This window comes from Dermacentor albipictus, chromosome 7 (genome assembly GCF_038994185.2).
Source record: "Dermacentor albipictus isolate Rhodes 1998 colony chromosome 7, USDA_Dalb.pri_finalv2, whole genome shotgun sequence".
Classification (NCBI taxonomy): domain Eukaryota; kingdom Metazoa; phylum Arthropoda; class Arachnida; order Ixodida; family Ixodidae; genus Dermacentor; species Dermacentor albipictus.
This window is the reverse complement of record NC_091827.1, coordinates 9,879,952-9,907,494: the sequence shown is the minus strand read 5'-3', so window position 1 is coordinate 9,907,494 and position 27,543 is coordinate 9,879,952. Positions and strand designations below refer to the sequence as shown.

At 47.4% G+C, this 27,543-nt stretch overlaps 1 protein-coding gene across 1 annotated transcript; it reads left to right on the top strand.

Moving 5' to 3' along the window:
* Positions 1-2,361: 2,361 nt before the first annotated feature.
* On the top strand, positions 2,362-27,543 carry LOC135904342 (silk gland factor 1-like). The gene is made up of 2 exons (XM_065434978.1): positions 2,362-3,759; positions 24,012-27,543. The coding sequence occupies exons 1-2, from the start codon at positions 2,671-2,673 to the stop codon at positions 24,234-24,236; spliced, it is 1,314 nt and encodes a 437-aa protein (XP_065291050.1). The 5' UTR covers positions 2,362-2,670; the 3' UTR covers positions 24,237-27,543.

Here is a 27,543-nt window from a genome sequence, read left to right as displayed (position 1 = left end):
GTAGGGAAACATAATATATTCAGTGTCGTGAAAGTTGCACGGAGTCGGGGCCGAAAGATGGCACGATCGACAAATGGTGTCATAAAAAGGCTCGCTTTTAGTTTTACGCGAGAAACGAGGGGACAAGATGGATGAATCGCTGTGCTAAGTGAGAAGAGAAACGCATGCACTGCCGTGGCTTCTTCGAAAAGCGGCAGACACATATACGTCAGAATATGAAGGAATCATCTATTCCCGACATGTAAGTATTGCAAATCCCTTCTAACGTGACCACTATACGCTACATCGTGACGGCTTTCGCACTATTGGGAAGAGTGCTAGTACGTTGTTCTAAAGTATTGCAATATCTCTGTTAATAGGAGTGGAAGCGCACTCGGTATGGAGGAGTGCAAACACTGTTTGGGGGAGTACTGTTACTCTTGTGTGGAGAGAGAGTACTAGCACTCACTTGCGGTGGAGTACTAAAATTCTGCCGGGGGGAGTTATTCTGCTCTCTCTCAAGAAGCGTAGATCTGCTTCGGAAAAGGAGTTAAATATGGACAAGCAAGATACTACCTCAAAGAGAGATCCCGGAACTCTTTCTGTTCTTAGAGTGTATGGTGTTGCGCTGCTAATCACGAGGTCACGGGATCGAATCCCGGCCGCAGCGACCGCATTTCGATGGGGGCGAAATGCAAAAACACCTGTGACCCGTGCATTGGAGGCTCATTAAGGATCCCTTGGTGGCCAAACTTAATCCGGAGTCCCTCACTTCGGCGTGCCTCATAATCAAATCGTAGTTATGGCACGGAAAGCTCCAGAATTCAACTCAAGATAGTTTGCCGGTGGTGTAGTGAAACATGTTTTCGTTGTCGTGAAGGTTGCATATAGAGCACGATCGACAAACGGAGTCATAAGAATACTCGCTTTCAGTTTTACAACAGCAACGAGGAGACAAGATGGACGAATTGCTGTGCGAAGGGAGAAGAGAAACACATCATATAACACCGCCGTGGCTTCTTCAAACAGTGGCAGACACAAATGTCAGAATAAGTCTTCCATACACGTGAAACGCAAACACACACTCCATCTTAGGCCTCTTGCAGTGTTTGGTTACTTATCGTCATAGCAGACTGTGCATCACCGGCTTTTATTCACCACGAAGGAACTCAGTTAACGCATGTTAACCAGCATGCGAACTCGTGTAAAACCGCTGGCCCGAACTCGATAGTTTCCGCGGACCCTGCACCGCTCGACGATACGATAACGTGTTTCGCGTTCTCTTGGGAATCTTCCTGTCGCTCTGCAATCCTGCTCCCTCTTGCCATTCTCTCCCTTTGCGCGATTTCCTCGGCTCGGATAGTAGGCAGAGTAGACCGCTTCTTCGTCCACCCACCAACGCGCTGAACTATATCTTTCTTGCCTTGCTCTCTTTCCGGAGAACACCGGTGAGGGCAGCCCGCTTTCGTTCAATCTCGTCTGTCATCGCATCAACATTCGAGACTCCTCTAACGCTGCCGAAAACGTAACCGACACTGCTCTACGCTCGGTTGGGGCGGTCGCTGAAGGGAAGTGGGGCGAAGGCAGGCCTCTCCCGGCGCCCTCTCGACGTCTCTGTCTGCGCAGGAGAGCTAGGCGTGTAAGAAGTAAAGAAATAAGGACGAGCCAGCAAAAGAGAGCCTCGTCTGTCGTCCGCTGCTGCTGCTGCCGGTGGTTTTTCGATGCGAGGATGGGCTGGCGAGCGTCTCGGCTTGGTTGTTGCTGAGAAGAGGAGGAGAAGGAAGAAGAAGACGCGACGGAGGGAATGGGGTACATGTGGAGAAGGGAGTTGATGGAAACGTGGACAGCAATGCAACGGCCGAAGCTGGAGGACCTAGACGAAGAAACAAGCACTGGGGAAGAAACGAAGAGAGAAAGAAACAAGGAAGAAACGGACGTGGTGCAAAAAAGAGAAGAAGAAGAAACGACGTAATATAAAGAGAAATGCAGCCCGTAGCATAGCGTGGCTTTCGGGACGAAAAACCGGCCTCTGCCGCCTCGGTCGCGACGGCGCGCTTCGCTGCGACGAGAGAGCTCTTTTTCCGCACCGGCCGCTGGAGGAGCTGCTTCGATGGTGTGTGTGAGAATAAGAGAGGGAGATAGCGGCCGCTCTGTCTTTCGAACGAAACACAAAGCGCACATAACGGCGTCTCGTCGGAGGAGGGGAGCAGTGACGGGAGAGAGGTCGCTTAAAGCATTCCGCAGGGGAGGAGATGTCCTTTACACGACACCATTGGCTGGCTGGTTCGTGACGCCGCCGCGGAGATCCGCCTCGGTGGTGGGCGTGGCGTCAGGATGAACTTCTATCGCCGGAGGCGGCCCCAGTCTCGAATACACCAGCCTCGGCGCCTTATTTACCCAGCGGCGCAGCGCGGTGCGGGTGCGAAGGTGCCCCGCTTCGAAAAAAAGAGGAACCCCCCCCCCCCCTTCCTTCCATGACCACCAAAGAACGTGCCGCGTAGCGCGTGTTGCTCAGGTGGCCGGTGTTGAAGCGCGCGTGGTTGTGTGCGCGTCGTGTGTGTGTGGCAAAAACGAGAGTGCGCCGCGCGCGCGATACCCAGCGAGCGAGCGGCAGGGTTTGTTGTGAGCTGTGGCGACGGTGCGGTGTGTGGTCATCGGCGGCGGGAGTCGTCGTGCGATGCGCCAACTGCGATGACGGCAACGAGCATGTTGGGCCAGCACAAAGGCTACCAGGACGCGTCGTCCGGCTGCGCTGGCTCCATGAGCAACGGCGGATCGGGCGCGGCGGCCGCCATGCAGCCGCTGCAAGGCGGCTACAACATGGGCATGGCCGGCATGCACGCGGGCTACGCGCCGCAGTCGTTCGGCAACGGACCCGCCATGACGTCGGGCTCGGCGTGCATGTCGCCCTCGGTGGCACCGCTGGGATCGATGAACTCCATGAACTCGCTGGGGCAGGCCGGCATGAACGGGGTGTCGGCGGGTCTCATCGGCGGCCTGGGTCGCGACTTCCTGCCGGCGGCCACGGTTCCGGGCAGCGCGCCGGCCTCCGGTGCGGGCCCGGACTCTCCCGGCGCCCTGCAGAGGGCCCGTGCCGACTCGAAGGCGTACCGGCGGTCGTACACGCACGCCAAGCCGCCCTACTCGTACATCTCGCTCATCACCATGGCCATCCAGAATAGCCCGAGCAAGATGCTGACGCTCAGCGAGATCTACCAGTTCATCATGGACCTGTTCCCCTACTACCGCCAGAACCAGCAGCGCTGGCAGAACTCCATACGCCACTCGCTCAGCTTCAACGACTGCTTCGTCAAGGTGCCGCGCACGCCGGACAAGCCGGGCAAGGGCTCCTTCTGGACGCTGCATCCGGACTCAGGCAACATGTTCGAGAACGGCTGTTACCTGCGGCGCCAGAAGCGCTTCAAATGCGAGAAGCGAGAGGCCGTGCGGCAGGCGCAGAAGGCCACCACGGGCGGCAGTCACCACCACAACTCGAAGACCAAGATGGCCGCCGAGTCTCCGGGACACATGATGCAGCCACCTCCTCCGCAGCATCACCAACAACAGCAGCAGCAACATCAGCAGCAGCAACAGCAACAGCACTCGCAACAGCAGCAGCAGCATCAGTCGCAGCATTCACAGCAGCAGCAGCATCATGCGCTGGCGCCCACCTCGAATCCGGCCATGCTGGGCATGGGCTACGGATCGCACCAGGACCCGTCCAGCTGTTGTTCCCCGGCCATGGGCCCTCACCACGCGCTACACGAGTCCTTGCTCAAGGTGGGTTTCACCCCTGTCTGTGCCCCCGTCACTACGGGGACAGCACCTGTGTACACCTCTACAATTGGCACCAAAAGAAACGCTATCGCGACAGCATTAGGGCATCGATCCACACCGAAAATATCCGTGGCTATACGTCTATACAGCCACGAGGGCGCTAATACCGGACTCACGCACCATTGATTTGCTTCACAGCGTCAGCCGTGGTAATCGCTCTATACCTATACATCAGGATATACACAAGTGCGACCTGTTACCCGTAGTTTTGATTGCGTTACGATTTCGGCTTACTGCACAGATCAGTCCAATGTGGGGAGAATAGTATACAAGTAGAATTCCAGCTAAGAATCCCTTTTTGTTCTAGGCATGCCCTAGCTCAGTTAAAGGTCCTCAGTTTGACTTCCTTGAACACAGCAGGCGCTGGATCCGGGACATTCTTTCCCTGGCACAACAAACTGCGGGGCTGAAACTATAAACCTTGTTCTTGTGATGCATGTAAAGTATATCAAGTGTGAAGGAAGGTTCCCGGATGAAGATGGAAATTCTTATTTGGCGGTGTACCGACTAGCCCAACAAGAGGTTCTCGTCGAAATTGTCTTAAACATAGTGAGAGGCACCCGAATAGACTTTATATAGGCATAAACCACTTGTATGCTGAGATACTGGCACATCGAGGATGTGGAGCCACACCGGTGCATGCATTCTTGTATTTCCCATAACTAAAGTGGTCGTCAAATTTCGTCATGGCGATGGCCTCCTGCGCAGCGGTGATAGTCAACAGCATGAGTTCACCCTATAACCCATGCGATGATAAGCTTCGCTATCGAGTGCTGGGAATTCAGTGTAGCTCGAGGGAATGCTGGGCACATAAAACCAAGGGCATCTCACTTTGCACCGACCAATGCCAGCATGTAAGTTAAGCCCACTAGCAGTGAAGGAGACGGGAAAGGGCCTGCACAACCGTGATACGTCACATCCTGCGAGGCTGTTTTGACGTCGTCATCATCGTCGCTGAGAAAACCTCTCGGATAATTTCTTAACGTGAAAAGAACAAAATCTGGTCCGTGCACGTATAGTGCTAATCTATGTACGCACAGTCTCGTGGCAATTTCTGGCTTTGAAGTTCGTGAATCGTTTCAGAAGACGGCAACACCGTCAACTCTGGCATCACGAAAAAAATCACCACAAAGGGTTAGCTGACGTCGCACATACATGCTCTGAAGTCTTCTTTACGGGAACGTAAATAAACCAAATCAAAATAAAATATCGTGTTTAACGTCCAAAACTAACACACATCCTTGTTTATAACACATGGGTAGAAGAGACGATGTACATAGTATTGAGCTCCGCATTTCTTTCGATCACTTGGTTTCTTAACGTGCACCTAAATTTATATAGTAAAATAAATCTAAGTTCATCAGGGCATTTATTTTTTGTTTCTGCCCTCATCAGATTGCGGCCGGTAGTCGAACCTGCGAACTGGTGCTCAGCAGGCTCAACGCCACAAATGAAACACCGTCGAAAGTCTTTAAAACGAAGTGCTTTGGTCCTCCGAAATCATTCGTTATACGGGTTGCATCGTTGTAAACGTCATGGGCCACACAGCGCACAACAGAACTGAGTCATAATTACTCATTCGTTATACAGGTCATTTCGTTGTAGAGGCGTTCGTTGAAGAGGCGCTTGACTGTAAATGCAATACGGCCCAAGAGGCAACAGAACATGTAGGGTGCGCCTGCCTCACAAATGACAAGAAGGTAGCAGAAGCAGATAGATAGATAGATAGATAGATAGATAGATAGATAGATAGATAGATAGATAGATAGATAGATAGATAGATAGATAGATAGATAGATAGATAGATAGATAGATAGATAGATAGATAGATAGATAGATCGATAGATAGATAGATAGATAGATAGATAGATAGATAGATAGATAGATAGATAGATAGATAGATAGATAGATAGATAGATAGATAGATAGATAGATAGATAGATAGATAGATAGATAGATAGATAGATAGATAGATTCTCACTGTAATGAAAGCTGGATGTGTATGACAAATGGTGAGGCATGCTACTTCATAGTGTTGGGTGAGGAATATGACATGCCCAATGGCCACAAATAATACAAATGGTCCATTCACACACTAAAATGATTAACCAAATCTCGTTAAGGGCCCTGAAGCTTTTACAAATAATAGAACGGCGCATATTCGACGCGTCCAAAGTGCAGGTGGGCCTCCACAAGGATAGTGTCGCACAACTAAGCTCCGACAGAAACATGAATACAGAGAAAGACGGAAAGGCGGGTGAATTATCGATACACTGTCCAGTTTGCTACCCTGAGTACGCAGGCGTCGAGGAGGAGGGCACTGGCTGAGGCGCGGCGTTTCTCAAACATTTGCACATTGCCTTTGAAATACGCGTATAGTCCCATCCCCTGACTGTCGCGACGCAAGACGGTTCAGAGCATTTCACAGCGCGCGGCGAAAAGTCGCAGGGTTCGTTATGGGGCTGCGTTAGAGCAACGTCATCATGAGTAATGGGTCATTCGCGTTTATATCGTGCGTAAAACGTCGCACTCACTGCGGGCATATCCGCCGCAGAGTTGGGAAACGTAACGAGGTTATTAAGTAGTCGTGACTGGCGAAATAATCGTATTACCATTGGGTCCCTATGTACGGCCGTCATCTTGATGCATCGTCTGGTTTAATTCGCCCTCGCGTAGCAAGCCCGGAATTGCGAAAGGGTTAGGGCAAAAACCCTTCTGTTTTCGATTACTTAGCGCACATATGGCGAGCTAAGTGGGCGCGATCTGCAACGACGAACTGCCGACCGTTCGACGGGGACAACTGAATGCGTGGATTGGCGATAGCAAGCACGTATACCCCGACAGTGACTTCCGTATCAGCTTCAGGCAGGTATAATGGCGTTCGTAATGATTCGTTTACTTCCGCTATTTCTCGCTGAAGTAGTTAGCTTAAGATTTAGCGACGTGTAGCTGATTTCCATTGGGAATGCAAGAGAGAACTGTATTGTGTCTTCACTGACATATTGTATAAGCCACTCATGATGTGTCTGGGTTGTGCTATAATGTAAGTGTGTTTCGTATATATAGGCCGTTAACCTCAACGCGCTTGTCAGCGTATGGCTTTGGCACATTAGATCACATTCATTGAACCCCGTGTAATTTATTTTTGCAATTAAGCATAATAAACCTGATCAGGTATGTTTTCTGTCGGGTGAAAAAAAAATATACTTTCATTTACCATGATGCTGTTTTCATTAGTGAAACTATTATTCCGCGTATCATTTTACGAAGAAATGATAACCAACTCAAATTAACACGGGGTCGTAAATTTCGTCATCCCGCCATTCGTACTGCCGTGTGAGAATGTTGCAGCTTTGCGTAAATATTTATACGGGCTTTAAAGACATCACAATTTACCCTGTAACAAAGCGAAATTTTCTTGCCCTCCTGAAGAATGTTTTTTGCGGATCGAAGGGAAATGCGTGCGACGACGTGCTATACATTAGGAAACCTGAAAGCAGTAGTTGAGTGCATAGAAAACATATATATATATATGAATGCGCGCGCGTTTCTATGTGTGTGTGCTTGAGTTCTTTTCTCGCTCCATCCAAATGTCTTTTTCCCTTTCTTTTGTCCTCTTCTTTTCATGAAAAGACCCTCAGCGCGAACGTATGCAACGTCATCCATAAAGCAAATATACTGTGTACTTGACCTTTTCCGTATATCGACGCCAAACACATCTATCGAAGGCGTCGCAGTGATATCTCTGGCAAACTTTCTTTGCCATGTCCGCAAATAGCGCCTGAAAAGCATCACGCTATGTAGACGTTTGCACGCCGCCAGCATTCCTTTATGCCTTCTTTTGTTATTTTATTCATTTAGCTCACCTGTGGTGTAAATGTAAGCGTCGCGAATATATATATGGTCATTGCGCAATAGCATCAATATTGTCCCACGCACTTGCTTGGGAGCTTGCGCCGTTAATCTCTGTTGACAGTCGTGTTGGTCAATATTTTCTTAGCATTACATGTCTTCTGTCTGCAGTCTGTGCACGAATGTATATATATACATTCTGCGTTGCGACGGTAATGCCGAAACTACATTACGGGAGGGTTGTGTCACCCAAGGGGCCGAGTTTCCTCGGTATTTCGTCATACAAACCAGCTGCCAAGTTGATCGTCTGCTCTTGTGAACTGTAAGCAGACGAACGCTGCAGTGTTTGACGTCGATATGATTCAGTGCGCGTAATGTGGGATACTCAATGCATTGTAATTCTTTTTGTTTACGTATTTCACACGAAAAAAAAAAAATAGAAGGAACAGAAAATGTGGTGAGCAGAGACGAAAGGCAGCTTGACCATACTCCCTTACAGGAATATGTTGGCAGACGATGAATCATGCTTACGAATATAAATTAACTGCGAAAAAGCGCGGCATACGCAACGAGCGTCTCAGAGTAAAATAAACAATGGAGGGTTTTAGGTTAGGGGACGCAAGCGGCTTGCGTGCGCAAGAACTATAGGGGCGACAGTACTGCGCGTCTGCAGACCCAGACGTAGGGGTCTGCGCATGCGCAGTACCGTGTCCCCTAGTTCTTGCGTACGCAAGCAGCTTGCGTCCCCTAACCTAAATTTCTCCGTTGATGCAAAAGGCAACGGTGATAGAAACGATTTTGTTTTTGCGCAAGAGCACATACCATGTACAAATACAATACAAACCTTAATCGGCTTCGAACAGGACGACATATTTTCATAAAAAGGCAATGTTGACAACAACATTTTTTTTCCTAGAACACTACTGCTTCTGAATGAAAAAAGATGCAAACAATAAATTCCGACATCTCAGCGGTCAACAATAAATTAATGTAAAAAAGAAAGAACATGACTAATACGGTACTGAGAACGAATAAGATTAAATAAACTTGCCTAGCACAGAAGTACCATGTCCATATCTAAAGAAATCAATTTATTATGAAGTCGATGCGTTGCAATTTCATTGCTAATTCGATATTCGAACAGTGTTGTACTTGTTCCCCGCAGAGAGGAATCGACCACGTGGTGTATTCTCGCGAAGGCTACATTTAGTTTCTGGAGGCCTCACGTTGGTTACACAATGACAAGATTTCCATGTTATTGAGTTTTACCCTAATTTGGTGTCTTTCGTCACATAATTGATAAAATAGTAAAATACGCTGTACGTAATAATCAGCTTGCGTCGGTGTGCATCCCATGAATCGCACGCACCATGTCGGAGAGCTTTCTTGGGGATAAATTTTATTTGTATTCAATTGATATGTTGTACACCTTCGTAAGGAAAAATAAATTTCTTGGGCTGAAAGCTGTACATGTCCACGGCCACGTGGTACTCCAACCGTTTTTGTTAGACTATTGCTACAGCTCGTTTGATTCGCGAGTTCCAAAGCAAATGTTCATTGAATGTCCACCCCTACTGGTTTCGTCTCTCAGGCCAATTCAGTTTTGTCCGGACCAATAGAATATCTACTGTGCTACTGCCCATTTTTTGAAAATGAAAGAAATGACCTCTGCACAGCTCTAAATCAGTTAGACAGAACACCGTTAACCTCGAACAAGATCTTGAGACCATGGCCTCGCATAGCGCAGCTGCAAAAGGCCACAAAATCGCTGCTGCTACATTTGAAAGCTACCGGATTGAGTCACCGTCTGTGATCCGGACTGAGTGACCGCTGGATATTCCCAGTGGACTTTCTCTTCTTCTTTTAATCTTTCCTTCCCCTTTTTCCTTTCCCCAGTGTAGGTTAGCCAGCCGGGCTCAGTCCTGCTTAACTTCCCTGCCTTTCATTCATCATTTGCTCTCTCTCTGGACAAATGCAGAGAACAAAATTATAACTTATATGGTTGTGGTATGGTGTAAATAAGATTGGTGTAGTTTATTTTTGTAGTATTTCTATGCGCTGGCTCTGCGATGATCCAGTCATTCAGCTTAACTTCTTCTTTAGTCGATAGTTTCTTCGTGCTGACATCATGGGTGTGTTTTCTCAACTGTGCTGATTCAGAGATCAAACGGGTAACCGCTCTCAGCATTCGTGCTGACATCATGGGTGTGTTTTCTCAACTGTGCTAATATAGGGATCAAACGGGTAACCGCTATTAGCAGCTTGTCCTGGAGCTGCTCTATGGCAAGATTTTACCGTGATTAACTTTCAACTAATTAGATTAGATAGTATGCTACAGTTGCAAACCGGCGACGAATATCTGGTTAACCTCCCTGCCTCCCCCCTCTTTCTCTTTCTCTCTCTCTCTCTTCAAGCCATTTAGTAATCGATGCACACCTGGTACATCATCTTATATTTTAACGCTAACGGCCGATCGCTCATACCGCTAGGGAGAGGGGAGGGAGTGTTCACTTACTACAGGTACACTTGGTAAAGTGAACCCATTACAGTAAATAGTGACCAACGTTTAGTGAGGTTAGCAGGAATCGAGGAGCTCGATATTGGTTATTTAGATATGTTGTGCATGCATTCAAGATTGGCCCTGGGGGTGTTGTCCAGCGACACTCGCGGCTCCATTGCCTACATTCATCATCTGTTTCGTATGGTTGGACATAGCGCCAGTCTGGAGATGTCTACCTCTAAAAAGTGCTATATGTAAGTACATTGGCGTTTCGTGCATGCAGTGAGGTCTTATCTTTATTTTATTTTCCTTATTGAGTTGATGCATGCACCAAACCGCGAATGTATTGCGCAGAACGTGCAGGTGACGCAAATCACCGAGGCTGCAGGCTTACGTCTCGGGATGTCCATACTAAGTCGACCTGCCTCGACTGCTGACAGCGTTCATTGTCACAGTTGAGACAGGTGTGCGATGGAATTGTTGAAAATTACTTATCATCTTTCGTTGGTTAGGTTATTTAATAACAACTGTATGGAGAGGTTGGTGATTACATATGTGGCGTCAGCTACTCCTGCTCCCTGACATAACAGTTGGAATCATAATGTTCATAACAAAACAACGATTAGAAGAAAAAAAGAACACAGGATCATAACTTCTAAATTTCGCGCACAGAAAAATATAAGTATTCAAACAATACAAATGTTCGCAAAACGAATGCATTTAGGCAGTTGCAAATGACTTCAGATTATGCAGATTGTATTTTCTTGTTCAAGGAATGCCCATCGGCATGGTTGACATGGCAGGGAGCCTCTGGCTCTCAAAACCTCCGTGGTGGCACAATCGCATTATCTGCCACGGGCTCTTTTAAAAAGACATCTGTATCTTTTTTTTTTGAAAAGGAAGATGGTATGCGGGCCTCATGTGCTGACATCGCGGTCGGAGCGAATCACGCCGAAGAGCTGGTCCTAATTATTTTTTATTGTCTTTGGGACTCTGATACAGCATCTTGAGTGTTAAGACACGTCAGCTGATAGCTACAGTTCGGCATGACTGATACGACAAAGTCACAGGATGTTCTCACACTGCACACTAGTCTGGTTCGGTTTCCCTTTAAATATGACTATAACACACAATGCTAGTACTGGTCAAGAAGTCGGATGTAACCATAAGAGAAATTTAGTACCGTCCGTGGAAGGAAAATGAATTTTTTTAGAACATTAAAAGAAAAAGGAGATAACGTAATGTACAAGACTGCGAACTTAGGCTATAATAGTTGGTTGAACATCGTTCCGAAGAACAGCGCTAGACATGTAAATGAGCGACACAGACGCTTTCTGTCAAACGGCGGGTTATTTGTGGGGAAAATTTTGCATATCTACATGAAAAGGGCGGAAGGTAATTTGCTAAGAATTTAGTAAGGAAGTCCCCTTGAATAAAGATAGCCATAAACCACCTGTCATGTGAGAGTTTCACCAATTATACCTTAATAGAGAACTTGAAGCCATTTAGTATCGCTCTGTAAGGTTCATCAAGTCATTACATTCGTATACTATGTCCGCATTACGTACCTAACCACGCAGTCCATCCGTCGCTTTCCGTCGTCACATTGCTGTAGCCCATCGTCGTTTCACAGTTGTTTTATCTGTTCTTGTTCCCTGCACCGTTTGCTTTATATCGCGTCGCTTTCGCAAATATACCTGAACGCTTGAGTCATCTCGTCCAGATTGCCCGTCCATGTACCCACACTTCATTTTTCTTCCGAGCAGCAGGGACTGGAACTACCTTCCCCACATTTGTTACTGCCGACAGTTACAAAGCGTTATTCATATAAATACCGTCATTACTTATTTTTCCACTTGAACATATGTGTTTAGAGTACATTAACATGCTTTCATTTCATTAATATGTACTATTGACTGTGTTTCTTTTTTGATTTAAGGTCTGCGTTCACTGTACTACTATGTTTACATTTAAATGTACTTATCTGTCCGAGATTGCTAATGTATTTGTATTATAACAAATGTGTTTGCAGTGTATTGATTAAACCTGCCCCTTATGTAGTACGAAGTGGCTCTTTGCTGGAACCCATCTCTCTCGTCTAGCTATATTTCGTCCAATTTTACACGATTTCTCCGGCGCTTTATGCGTCCTGCCTTGCGGCTGTGGACGCGGAGCTTCACACAGGCACGAACGGCCAGAGGACAATGACAGCGAGCTCTTCATTGACACATGCCACCTGGTCCACCAGGGCTGAAGACTCCACTGAGGCTTCTGCTCTCGTGGCCATGGACGCGGCGCTTGCCAACCCGGCAGGTCAGAGGCCTACTTCGATAAGCTCTTCAAGGAAGCGAGGTACTTGTTCCAGCACCAGCGAAGACACTTAGATTTACTGGGTCTCAGGTGATAACTCGTCGGATGACAGCTTTGTGTCGGTGGTGTTGCGACTCGGAGATCCGAAGATGTTTAATGTACTTTCCTGGTGGGGGAGTCAGGGCACGCGGGTCTGGGCCCGATATCCAGGACGTGTTACACACAAGGTTATACTACATATTTACCAGAAAATTCAAAGTAGTACAGAAAAAGTTCAAGAAGTTGCAGCGGCCGATCACTCCCGCCGTCCGTCGCTCTTTTTATCCCCTGCGTGGTCGCTGTTCAGTCGCCTCCCCCAATGCGGCGTCAGGAGAACGATGACCTCAGGTCCCACCAATCCGGAGGTCTGTTGCCCTTTTCCTCGGAAGGAAACTTTGTCGGAAACACACGCACATCACTGGGCACAAACAGGGGATGGGGGTCAGCACACTGACTGCGTCTCCGGCACGGACGTGCCACTTTTGGGCGGCTGACAGTTGAAGGACCGTATCCTCGCACTGATGGCGTATCTGGCGTGGACGTGCCAATTTGAGCGGGTGACAGGTGAAGGACCGTATCCTTGCACTGACCGCATCTCCGGCGTGGACGGGCCAATTTGGGCGGCCGATAGGTGAAGGACCATATCCTTGCTAATTGCCCAAACTTCTCCTGACCGAGGTACTCCAGTGGTGTCCGCACAACATCCCATTTAAGAACGATATTGACGAGGCCATCAGCCCGTTTCCCATAATCGCGTTATCCGTGACCGGAGGTTGTCGCGGGGTGAACGGCCGATCACAACAGTGGGGAGCCGAAATGTGAAAAGGAAGTTCCTCAAGACGTCATCACCTAGGAGTATACATCAACCCTGCAGACAAAGCGTGAGCGCTCGCCGCACACCATCCTCTTCACACCTGTAGGCTCTTCCATCAGCCTTCGACGATTAAACAGGCAAGCTCTCTCCGTTTTTCATGACCGAGTAACACCAAATGAAATTAAGGAGGTGCGACTAAACACGCGGAAGAATGTCTTGGATGTCGACAAAAACCGTGAAAATGCGCTAGACAAGCTCCGACAGATTACAGAATTGGGGAACATCAAAGTGCGCCCAGCTATACCAATGGAAGGCACTTGTACTGCCGGCGTCATCTACGACAATGACCTGGCAATTGCGAACTCGGACCTGTCTATTATTATCAAACCGGCGTATGAAGGCGCGGTCATAACGCACGTATGCCGCCTTGGAAACAGCCACTGCGCGAAGTTAGTGTTCAAGGGGGACACCACCCCTCGCATGTCAAAGTCGGTCACTTTCGACACGTAGTTCGACCGTTTGTCCCCAAGTCGCTTCAATGCCACAAGTGTTTCAGAATCGGACATGTCAAGGGTGTTTGTGCAATATCTACGGTGTGTCCCCGATGCGCGAAGTCGCAAACTGCCGACGACTGCCGCACAACAAATATTAGGTGCGGTAACTGTGATGAATCTTATGAAGCCACATCTAAAGGTTGCCCACGTATCAAAAAAGAAGTTGCTAGCCCGAAGCAAATGGTTAGGGACAGCTCATCTCATAGTGAATCTTCTGAAAAGATCTGGCGTCGACGTAATCATCGACGGAAGCGTACAACGCAAGGTGCAGTTCATGCAGAGGTGGTGCCAACGACATTAGCTTCTAGTGCAAGTAGACCCGAGATCCCAAAGTGGCTTCAAACAGAAAAGTCTTCCTCTGTAGGAGACTGGCCAGTGCTGCTGAGCACCCATCCTTCCAAGGAGTCTACACGCTTGATGCCTCCACCGAGTCATTCCGATGCTACATTCCCCAATCAATGTCATCAGGGTAATGCCGAACAGCATCGAAACTGCATCCGCTCTGGACTTACAAGTGCTGGACTTACTGAGCCCAGTCCTAGCAACCCACGAGTGAACCATGGCTAACAATCACCAGTCATTTCGTAAGGAGATCAGAGATGCATCCATTATTTACTGGAACGCCAGATGTCTAAGATCTCGCATTGCTGATTTTCGCCAGTTGGTGCATGTTAACCGATTTCCAATCATCATTATCTGTGAACCAAAATTATCCCATCCAATCAGATTATCCGGCTACGAGTCAATTACGTCCTCAAGCAACAACGAAAGTAGCAAGGTTGTTGTCTTCATTCGCCGTGAGATTATTTACGTCCTCCAGCCTGTGCAACCTCAAGAAGACAATCAGTATGTCTGCCTAATCGTGAAAAATAGAAAGTTCGCTTTTGCACGCCCGTTTGTCATCACGCCCGTTTGACATCAGAAGACTAGAAGACATAATAAAGGCATATCCTGGTCCAATTGAATTGTCGCAGGGGACATTAACGCCCATAACATTATTTGGGGAAGCTCAAGAGTTAACGCAGTGGGACAAATACTCGCTTTATTCCAATCATGACCTCTTGCTGCTGAACGACACCAGTCCATTTCTACGGGGTGCAGTGAACAGCAGCTGCTTGGATTTGGCCTTTGTATATTGCCGCTTTGCCACGCGCCTTAAGCGGTTTTGGGACATTGAGACGCATGGGAGAGACCACATCCCCACTTACCTTAAAATCAATGGGGTGTCTAACACTCATCCGGCTAACATACTACGAAGAATAGATTGGACTGTGTTTAAAGACCTACTGGAGGAGGCTTGTCAGAAAGGTCTCTCTTCTGAACTGCGAGAAGCTATAGACTGCTATGCGCACGTTCATGTGCTCACTGAAGCTCGCAATTCGACCTGGAGCTGGAGCGACTTCGCGCGATTTGCCGTCGCGCCGAACAAAGATACCGACGCACCAAGTCCATTCATCCATTCATTATCTAAGGACGGTCCGTCGCACTCGAAAGAAAATACAACGTCGTATGTATAAAATAGAATCTAAGCGATGGAGAAAATATTGTAAGTGCCTTGGCCTCCGCAAACTATTGTCTCATATATGGAGAACTGTGAGAGGCCTACGTTCCGTTTCAGAACAACGCTTCCCGTTCAAGGTCCTGGGGCTCTTCCAACGCCGGCAAGACTTAGCTCGACGTATCGGAAGATTCTTGTGCTATGATTGAAGGCCAGTCAACGGGCACAAGTTAACTTGCTTTTACCTACGTTCCGAACACATGGGATTCCGTGCATGGATCTGCCGTTCACCGCTCAAGAGCTCGACGCGGCACTTGCCCCATGTAGTCCGTCGTCATCACCTGGCCCAGCTGGTATATCTCACCGTATATTGTGCCACCTCCGTGAACAGGCGCGACGCGCATTGCGGCACATCTTCAATGAGTCCTGACAGTCTGGAGACGTTCCTCAAGAATGGAAGACCAGTCGCCTAGTACCGCTCTTAGTAACGAGTAACCTTGCGGGTTTCCGCAAAAGGATTACGTCAAATCCCACGATCGTATCCCTCAATAATAATAATAATATTTGGGGTTTTACGTGCTGAAACCACTTTCTGATTATGAGGCACGCCGTAGTGAAGGACTCCGGAAATTTTGACCACCTGGGGTTCTTTAACGTGCACCTAAATCTAAGTACACGGGTGTTTTCGCATTTCGCCCCCATCGAAATGCGGCCGCCGTGGCCGGGATTCGATCTATCGTATCCCTCAAATCCTGGCTGCCCAGTACGCCCGCAATAGGGCTACGAGGCTTGACCTCTCGGTCCCAACATGGGACTATAGCCAGGCAGGTGGTAACACCTTGTACAGGACCTGAATAAAGTTTCTTCCTCCTCCTCCTCCTCCTGTACATGACAAAGTTGGCCAAGTGGAGAATCCGAAGAGGCAATATGAACAAATATCGGCATTCTGAAAAATTTAGAACAGTGCCCTAAATGTTACCATAACTTAGAAATGACGAAATAGGTGCGTGACAGGATATATATTCAGCTTGTAAGAACGAGAATTCCACGATGCGAGCTATTGTAGAGCGCAGATAAGGGCGGCGACGGACAGCGCTTGTCCTTTGAGGGACGGTGCTTGCCCTTACCCTGCCTATGTTGCTTCTGTCGTCTCTCGTCTTTTGCTGTGCCACAATTCTGGTAATTAGTCATGCACCAACTAGCCCAGGAACGTGTTTTATGGATCCTTCGTCCCCTGTATTTCCAGGCTTTACAAGACCTCGCATTATATCTTCAGTGGTCACAAAGTCAGTTCGAAGTTGACTTCGAAGTGTCTGAAACAAAGAATAATGAGAAGTTTAATTATTAGGCTTTTAACAGACCGTGTCAAAATAAAGGATTTTAACAATTTTCTTCTTAAATATGACGTTACAGGAGAGGTGAAAACAGAGTCCCCAAAAGCTACACGCAGAAATGATCACACCATAAAAGGTCCGTATTGCATACAAGTTTGAAGGACGTGCCCACAAAGAAAACAGCCGCGGGCGCAGAACGCTGTGAAAATGGTTCAAAAAGAAAGTACAGGTTATCAAGCTAACAGCAATATCTCGAAGTTGCTTATCCTATAGCTTCCTGCATGCTATTTCTCATAACATCCATTGTTGTTAAGCCTTCCTTAGCTTCTTTAAAACAAAGGTTTCATAAAGATTTGTTGATAGATGTGATAAAACAGTTCTTCAACAGCCTGTGCCTTCTCACTAAATTTCCTTAATGTTAAGACATACTTTTTAAACGTGAAATTTTTAAAGCATGTAACCATTTATTTTTTTCTATTTGGTCGGCGAAGATTTATTCAAGCGGCCACGGTGGCAGCATTCTGATGGAAGCGAAATGCAAAAACGCCGGTGGCACTTGGATTTAGGTGCACGTCAAAGAACTCCAGGTGGTCAAAATTAATCTGGAGTCCCCCACTACGGTGTGCCTCATAATCTGATCGTGGTTTTGACACGCAAAGCCCCATCATTCTTTTAAAGATTTATTCGAGGACCCATTGGAGCAGGAACAGTTCAACGAAGTGGAGATGCTGGGCGTGTAAAGCGTAGTAATATACAGAGAGCTTTAGGTTTGCGTGGTAAAGGATACGGTACCACGCGATACGTTTTAGGTCATCTGCGCATGCGCCACTTCGCCGCAGAACCGCGCTGAACATCGGCCGAGAGATCAACGTTTGAGCGTCATTGCGTACCGTGATGGGCTAACAGCGCTGGGAAAATTTTGAATTCTAGAGCGTTCCGCTTCGCCATCACCAACGAGCCTGCATGCAAATCTTGTTAGTCGGTCGTGCACTTGTGCTTGTCCGTTAGTGTGCTTAAATTCAGGCGCACGTTAAAGGATCCCAGGAGGTCAAAATTAATCCGCAGTCCCCCACTGCGGCGTACCTCGACAAATTGATCGTGGTTCTCGCACGTGATACTTCATAATCTAATAAACAAAAGAATTAGTTAGCCACCATGGGAATAATGGGTATACATGGATTTGTCCAATCTTTGCGCTTGTGGTTCTTCTGGCGCCACTTATTACGCTTTATCCCATTAATTTGTCAAGCAGTGACATTTTTCTAAACGAACGAAGTAAACATTGCGAGTGGTTGTGTTCATAACGCAATATTTTTTTTCGAACGCTCAATATGCGAAGTCACAAAGCCGTTTGGAGCCAGATGGACTAAGTTTAGGCAAATTTGTGTTCTTCCACCTCCATGTATACCATCCATTCCCGTGACGGTAGAACTGTCGCACTCGCCTCTCCCACAGACAGTGTCCTCCAGGTGAATTCTAGCAGTTTTTGTCGAAAACTGTCTTACATTTCGCGTCGGCGACAGTTGTACCTGCTACGGCTCTGCAACGATAGCGACGCACGAAAAACAAACACCCCGCTAGCGCAGAAGCCCCGCGGAGCGATTATATAATTGCACTTTGAGTAGGAAATAGAAAATGACAGTCAAGAGTATATACGGTTTTCTTTTCATTTTTTAAAACCCCATATTCTAAGCGGTCCGGCTGGCTCAAGCTCACGGTGAGTTTATGCGCGAATTTTCGTTTGGAATCTGTAACAAGTACGGTAATCTCGCTGCGTTGACGACTAATTTCGTTATGAGCATGTTACATTTAACGCGTTGCTGCTGGTATTTGCTATTTTATGCCGACGCATGCTCTATATCCCCTATAGAAGTCGCTGGGTTTCTACGGAAAACAAGATTATAGCAGTATTTTTTGAGAGAAACATAAGTGAACGTGCTTCAATTTGTTGTTCCAGCATAGAAGCTTCAGGTTATTACTGTAAGTCACCCACAGACTTCCCGTATCAGAATGAAACGGAAACAACGTGATGGCTCGACATGACGACGCACAGCCTGCCGGTTTCACGCTGAACGCGTAGCGATTTCTGCCCCTAATCACGGGAAGCTAGTGGTGGCGTAGACTTTCATTTCCCTTCAATCTTATTTCGGCAACAAATTTCCAACGTTGCGCGTCTCTCGGAGGCTGAAGGAACGTTTCATTGTTTGGCTCTCATGCTGTACTTATTATCGCGGAGGCCCAGCCACCAGTGTGGATCGATCGTCATGGTAACCGACGGGCGGCTCGCCATGTGAATGGCTTGGATTGGCATGACTTGAGGCAGCGCACGTTCTCTTTCGCCTGTGGATGCTCGCTCGTTGACACTTTTCCAACACTCATTGACGCGCAGAAATGCTCGAGCACGTCTGTAGGCTTCTATAGGAATGTCTAGACTCCTCAACGCTATCCAGGCGATTGGAACTGACAACGGTCAGGAAAAAAAATCACTCTGCAGCTTCGGGTGTCGCGCAGTGAATTTTGTTGAAAGATTTCAGATGCGTCGATGACGGCAATCGCGTCGATGACGACGCAATTGCCAACAGAGCGACGCCCAAGGTTACCCCCTGACTGCGAAGTATATTTACGCCTGTATCCTTACAATAAAACAACACAGAAACCAGTCAAACCTTTGTACTTTGTTAGATTATTAAGATATAGCTTCGAGTACAATGTTTTGTGGTCTTAAGGCCTCTTTATCCAATGACTATACTGCAGGAATCACAATATTCTGCCTTGAGGTGCATTGGTGTAAGCTCTTAATTGGGCCAGTTGGTGCATGATGAACTTGAAAAAGGGGGTTTCAGCGAAACGCAAAAGACGCGCACACAAGGAAAGGACGTTAGATACAGACGGACGCTGGACTTTCAACTGTATTTTATTGGAATTGGCCTAAATTGACTGAATATTCGTCTCGGGAGGAGTAAAATTTGCGCATGCGTCGGCTGTTTTCGCGCGGTAATGTATCTTCGAGGTGTTATCTATGCACGTGTCGTAGGAGGAGCTGAAGATGCGCATGCGTCGCAGGTGATGTGCGGCTATGTGAATTCCAATAAAGTACAGATGAAAGTCCAGCGTCCGTCCGTGTCTAACGCCTTTTCCTTGTGTGCGCGTTTTCGGTGTTTTGCTGGTACCCCCTTTTTTCAACTTCTGCCTTGAGTGGCACGAAAATGATCTTCAAATACTCTGTGGCCATATTTCACACCGTTACTATTGTGAATTAAAATTTCTGAAGAATCTCAAGCTGCTTACAACACATTGAGCATTTGGAAGTTCATGAGAAAAAACTACGATTCATAGCGAAAATCTCCAGCGGGATATTGTTTCTTTTCCCCTGATTCTTGTTGTATAGATGCACGTAATGTAATGTGCTCAGTTGATTAAAGAAAATGACTAGAAAGGGTTAAAAGCGTTGAAAATTTAGGATCCGGAAAGAGATGCTGGTATACGACAATACGTGGTAAAATAGACTTCGGCAGGGAAGCCCTTATTTCGACAGCGGTTGCTGTCGCGTGACCAACTTGTCGCAACCAGATAGCGACGTGGTATTGAGGCACTCTGCAGGAGCAGGCCACATGCAGTGAACGGAAGGCGCACGACGGTGTTGGAGCGAGGGAAATCGTTGTATCGCCGAGTGAAAATCGCGCTACATGCAAGGTCTTTATTTAGCTCTTGAAGGAAGGAAAGAGACTAGGAGGGAGCGTCGCGTGACAGTTTCAAAACCTAACCACGAGAAATATAAAGGAAAGGCTCACGGGAAATAGGCCCTCACCATGTGATAGGCAAGCGGTCACCAACGGGTATGACGTTTAACAGCGCGAACTTAGACAAAGGACTGCGAAAAAGACAGACGTAGACAAGCACTGTCTACGCCTGTCTCTTTCGCCGTCCTTTGCCCAAGTTCGCGCTGTTAAACGTCATGGATCAACACTAACTAGGCCGGCCGCATACCTTACTGCCAAAGAGTATACGGGGAAAATAGAGTAAGTGACGAGAAACAGTGAATGCCTTTTTGGAAGGCCGGAAAACCTTGGAGCGCCTATACTTCCTATGAGCCAAGGCGCAGATTGGGCCCGATAAGACGGTGGAGTGGTCCGAGATGAGGTTCCATTGCCGAGCCTATAGTTGCCTGACGTCGCGGTGTTTAATGCGAATAGCATTTTTGGCATTGTCAGACCAGTTTCTTCCCGGCTATCTAACGAAAACAAAAAATATGGGCCGTTCCCGAAGATAGTGCAGTCTGAAAATGTGGGTCGATCTCGAAGCTAATGCTGGTGCACTAGGGGCCACTGTGCATGCGCCCCTCTTCAATGAACTTCTTTGACACCGGCTTGGGTCACTGGGAATGCGCGGAATTCGCAGCCGCGCCGCTAGGTGGCGCAGCATGTGCAGATCAAATCGCGAGAGAGGATCCCGGCTGCATGTACACGCCTCTTGCATGACGCGTTTCGGCTTACGCATACTCGTATCGCCATCGTAGATGACTTATCCCCGAATTTTTTTAGCCCTTTTCTTTCCTGCATGTTTTAAGTTGCACGCTCAGCCAAGCGGACAATTTATTTATTTATTTATTTATTTCAAAGTACCTTACAGGCCCCAAGGGGAGCATTGAGTAAAAGGTGCGTCGTTGAAGTCTAAACGGGCAAGAAAGGCTGTGACCGAGCTAGGCCGCTGAAATCGAGTGGTATCTTGGAGGCCATGGATCGAGTCGCGCAATGTATGGTCAACGCCGATCACGTGCAACTTGCCACACCTCTCTGTGACTGTACTCGCGTTTCCTGTAGCATTCCCAGCCTCAGATTCTGCGGTCACCTTGCTTGGTTCGTAAATCAAGTATATCTAAGTTTCCAGTATATCTGTTATCCCGAAGCGGCCAGTGCGCCATGTTCGTTACTGCATTTCATTGTTGTATAGGTTGCCTCCCGATGTTGCTCATTCATTTGTTGCGTTCTTGGATTTAGCTGCACGTTAACGAACCCCGGGTTGTCATGCGTACGCCGCGCTTTCTTTCGGCGGCGGTCATGATTGAATAGAAACGAAAAGAAAAGAAATTGCATCTCAAGACCACAGTTATAGACATCGAAAATGACCCGCGGTGTTGCGTACTAGAAATCCACTGGAACATTCTGGTGAGATTCCTGTAGCGTGCCACAAAGCACGAATGTTCCCAGGACATTTGCAAATGCAAATTGGACGACACCTCCCGTCAGTCTCTTAAACGCTGTGTTAAATAAAAAAAATCAGATGTCATGGGTACCTACGCTTGTTGTGGCACGCTACTGGAATTTCACCAGAATGCTCCAGTGGATCTTTAGTACGCAATGCCGCGAATAGTTTTCAATACCTCATTTTTAATGTGCCCTGCCACAGGGGCAGATTTGGGAACTGGTCTTGCAAGTCCTTCCATTCCTGGCCATTCGCCTGGAGCACTCCGATACGGTGCATCTCATTGTCCCAGTGTTGCTCTGGGAAATTAGGAGTGCACCACCGACGCGTGGCATATCTCTTCTCTGGCCGTTGTGCTTAGGAGTTGCCTTCACGAGAGCTCATTCAGCATCAATTGGAATTTATTTTATTTACGATACTGTTGGCCGTAAGGTCGCTACAGAGTGGGATTTCAGGCATCACAAATACAAAACTGGGTGTTACAACAATAATAAGCTGTCAAACGTACAAACTGGGTGTTACGACAGCAAATTACATCGATTAAGTGTCAGTCATAGAAAACAGACAGAATTTCTACCGCAGTATAACACCCCGGAAATTCATTTCAATATTACGTCAATAACATGATGTTGATACAAAACAGATAAACTAATTATTTTCATAGTAACATAACACTTTGCCAATCACTCTTTTAATTAATGAAAAACACTCGAAACCAACGTGGTTGCTCAGTGGCTATGGTGTTGGGCTGCTGAGCATGAGGTCGCGGGATCGAACCCCGGCCCCGGCGGCCGCATTTCGATGGGGGCGAAATGTGAAAATACCCGTGTACTTAGATTTAGGTGCATGTTAAAGAACCCCAGGTGGTCTAAATTTCGGGAGTCCTCCACTACGGCGTGCCTCATAATCAGAAGGTGGTTTTGGCGCGTAAAAACCCCATAATGTAATTTTAAAAACACTCGAATTCATGAAACAGACGATGTGCGGTGTATGTACTAGTTGATTAAAGAAAGTAATATAATATATATATATATACATATATATATATATATATATATATATATATATATATATATATATATATATATATATATATATATATATATATATATATATATATATATATATATATATATATATATATGCAAGAATAGAAGCAAACAAATTTTCAGTTTCGTATTGACATTATTGTGCATATTTGGAAGGTTTCAGCTGAGGTGCACTGCATAACGGATTATGACAGGCAGGGCGTTTTAGTCTCTGATAGTTCGAGGGAGAAATGAATATGCATATGCGTCGATATGTAGCTGCGGCTTAACGAACATTGTGTGATGCTCTATCCTGATAATTCGCTTTTTGGGGGGAGCTAAGTAATCTGCAAATTCGATGTTAAAATGGTGTTTGGAAAGCAAAAATAGGAATTTTAGTGTTGCCACTAGGCGCCGCTGGGTTAGAGGTACGTGGTAGTTGAAGCAGTTTTAACATCTCTGTTACAGAGTCGGCGGAGGAATACTTGGGCAAAACGAACCGTGCAACCCTTCTTTGTACTCTTTCGAGTTCGTTTATTAGACCCACTTGGCTGACAGTGCTGCATGTGATGTCTGCTGCTGCGAGGAGAGCATAGAGCGCATGTTGTGCCCCTGTCGTCTATTTGATATGCAAATGCAGTCGATGTCCAATGCATTGTGGTGACGAGATGATTGCCCACTGTCCGTACAGACGCTAGAGGAACACTGTCCTCACCAAACATCAGCCCTTGGTAGTGAAGGCAGCTTTCTGCTTTCTTTAAAACGTGGCGTATGAGAGCGCCTTAGACCACGTAGTGACGCCCACGCACGTGCGCACACTCACCGCTCCTTTCTTCCCCTTTTCCCTTCCCCCAGCGTAGGGAAGCCAACCATGCGCTCTTCTGGTTGGCCTCCCTGGCTTCTCTACTTCGTTTCAATCACGCTCTCTCTAAACAGAAAGAAAGAAAGAATGAATGTATCGATCAATAAATAAATAAATAAATAAATAAATAAATAAATAAATAAATAAATAAATAAATAAATAAATCATCAGCGCTTTTCCTCTGTGTTTTGCTGTGGCGCAGGTGGACCCGCACTACAACCCGTCGAGCCACCCGTTCTCGATCAACAGCATCATCGCGGCGAACGAGAGCAAGGCCGACCTGAAGCTGTACGAGATGTCCCAGTACGGCGGCTACAACCTCTCGCCGCCGCTCGCGGGCCACACGGCTCTGCCCAACGACTCGTCGGCGGGGTACTACCACCCGTCGCTCTACTCCATGTACCAGTCGGCCACGCCCAGCCTCTGAGACGAGGAGCTGCGGGACTTCTGAAGAGGACTCCCGCACGCCGTGTAGCTCTTGTTTCCCGCGAGGGGGACGTGCTCCTCCTTCTCGCCACGGTCCCGGCAGACTCGGCACCCGCAGGATCGTTGGACACCGGCGACGTGGCGCATGCTGTTCAAGGCCGGCGCATCCCGGGGATAGTATGAACCGTCCTGACCACCACTCGCGTACGCCGCCATGGCCTGCTGAGAAACAAGTCGGCCCGACGAACAACCGGAGATCCGCAGAGAAGAACCCCAGGCACGCGGTCGGGGCCGTCTGTTCAGAGACCGCAGCGCTTCCTGTCGGCTCGCGCACGTAGCCACGAAAGACATCGCGTTGCTTCCTCTGTTGTCGCCGCGAGCTTGCGTTTACCATCGGCTGAAGGTTGACATGCGACTGCTTCCTTCTGGAACGGAACGCGACGCTTCTGGAGTCTCAGAGCATCGCAGTGAAAAATACCGAAGCGCTTCTGGTGATCGACGGTTGCGACTCTTGCAAACGGGCACATCTGGCACGATATGCCAACGTGCGTAAGATTGGAGTTCGACCCCTTGTGGAAAAGTCATCGCCTCCAGGAGGGTTTCTCGTTCGTTCTCGACGTGGATAACGTGTTGCTGGCGTGAACTTCTCAGGCGACGCCTCGGCAACCCTTGGTCCCACCATCGGTGCACGAGGGGCGCCATCGTCATGATTACGTCATCGAGTTCACTTTTTGCTCGTGCTGTGCTCTGACTGCTTCGTTCATGGCCAACGTCACGATAGGAGAAATGCCGTTTGGCTGACCGCCGAGCCGAGTGGTTGAGGAGAGTTCCAGCTTACGGTGGCTCGTGACAACCCAGCATGCGATGCGAAGAAAATAATGAAGCAAATATTCTCAGCCTTGCTTCAAACGCAAGCAAGCGTGTCTGGCGCGTGCATGTGTCGCTGTTGATACTCGCAGAGTCTGTTGGCAGTGCACGTCTCTTTTTGTGACTGTGAATTGTGTGCAGCTTTGATTGATTGCCTATTCCAGCGAAACTGATCTTGTCCCGCTTGAGCTATGTTCGAGAGACGTGAGGGCTTAAGCGCTGGCGATGCATTGGAAGGAGTGTTTGATAAGTGTGCTCAGCACGGGACATCGTAGGCTCAATTTCTTGATAGTTGGAGAACCAACAGGGACCTTGGATAGCCTTCGTTAGTTTAAGCTGACGACTTCGCGTCGCTCGCTCTGCCGACAACGTTGCTCAATGACATAAGGCGCCGTGTGGCATCGCTTCGTATCCTGACGATTTCAGGAAAATCGTTCGTTCTTTATTTGTATTTTTTTGCGCTGTGGAAGTAAGGCAGAATTTACGGCAAAAACTTCACGCTCCGGTGACGCCGTATCTCTGCAGTAATCCTCGTTATCTTGATACGCGAAAGAAATCGATTCGAAATCGGAGGTTATTAGAGGGACCCCGTAAGCCCGATGGCTTTCCATCTGTCCGGCGCGTCAAGCGGACATCGCCCGTGCTTTAAACGCCTCTGTCCTTGCACTGCTACGTGCAGCTCACCGTATGCAATATAACGACAAAGTCTGGCTATAGGCATACGCCGTGGGTAACCATGGAAACGATAATGTTTAGGCTGGCCCTGAGCGATCGTGTCTCGCACGAGGGCATGTTGACGAAGTGCCCGCTCTCGCAGCCGCTCCTGCGACATCGTGAACCGGCGGGCACTTCCACGTCTGTCGTTATGTCGCGGGATGCAACTTCGTAAGTTGTCTTTAAAGAGACACTAAAGATAATTAAGTGGCCAGTCCCTGTGCGTCCGTCGCGGCGAGCGACTGCATGGTACGGTACGTACAGGTCGCGCGAAAACAAGCTATTTATGTTATTCTGAGCTAGCTTAACCTGATCACTGCCCGGGAGAGAGATAATTTAATAAGAATGGGAATGACAGGAATGTTGATTTAAATGTTCATATACACATATTCATATACACAAAACTGCCCATGTGATTGGCGGTGAAAAATTTTACACGAAAAAAGAAAGACAGAAAAATACAAAAAAGCTATCAAAAAATTGAAAGCGACAAAAAAAAGTATCAAAGAAAAAAGAAGGAAGAAGGAAACAGATTCCGGTGCTTTGAAATATCTACTATTGATGGAATTTTGATGCTGAGAATAAAAATAGTGAAAGTGTAGTAGAGGGTAAGCGCTTATTGCTCGTTTTTTCGAGATAGTTACCGCCAAGAACCTGCCCCGTTCTGCGTGAACGAGGAGTTTACAAGTGCTTCTTTTATATACACATTTTTTTTATTTCGTCCGTACTCCTATTTTTCTTACTCAGTCGTTTGCCTAAACGCTATGGGAACAGCCCTACAAATCACAACTGTGGCTGTACAGACTCTGCGAGTTCCTCAGCTTAGTTCGGGGGAGAAAAAAAAAAAGACTGCTTACCTTCTGAGTCAGGCACGGATGGTGACGTCACCAAATAATAATAAGAAAATGAAACAGTTTACATGTATAGAAATATTATCAAAGAAAAAGAACGTAATGATGCCTGCAAGACGCTGCTGCAGTGGAAGCTGTGAATACTTGCTGTCGCTCTTGTTCGTGCCTTTGGAGGATTCGCGGTTGAGGAAAACGTTAAATAAGAATGGAAGCAAAACATCCAAGAAGACCCGTGGACGTGAAAGAGTGAATACACTCCCATTATACACTACGCTATTATCTCCCTGGTTTGCTGGCCCGACGAATCCAACACACGGAGTTGGGAAACACAGTGGGATGTGACAGACTGACCACTTGATGGATCTGTGTATCATTGGAGTGACCGGCCGCGAGCTTGGTGTGAGAGCGCTAACATCATCATCGTATTGATCACTCTGAAAGTTACAAGAAGCAAGGAAGCAACCCTTTATTTAATTATTCAGGAGATATGCCGCAAGGCGTGCGTGATTAAAGAAAAGAACTAGTAAACGCATGCAGCCCTCGGTGATGCAGGTGATGCAACAACGAGTTTGTGCATTTGTTGTTCCTTATCAGATGGGTATGGTCCTCTGGGGCATTGGGCACGAGTTCGGTGTACCAGAGTACGGCCACTGCGGGTGATGAGTGTAAATCGTCAGTTTTGAAATTAACTCCAAATTGAGAACCAAGAGCATTACCAATAGACATTAATTCTCAGTACTGTATGGATGAAAAAGAATTAATCCTTCAACCACTGCTCTCGGTATTACTTGGAGGTTTCAAGTTGAATTTATTCATGCGCAATGCTTTTACATCTTACGCAACGGAATCCAGACAAAAAATAAACATACACACACA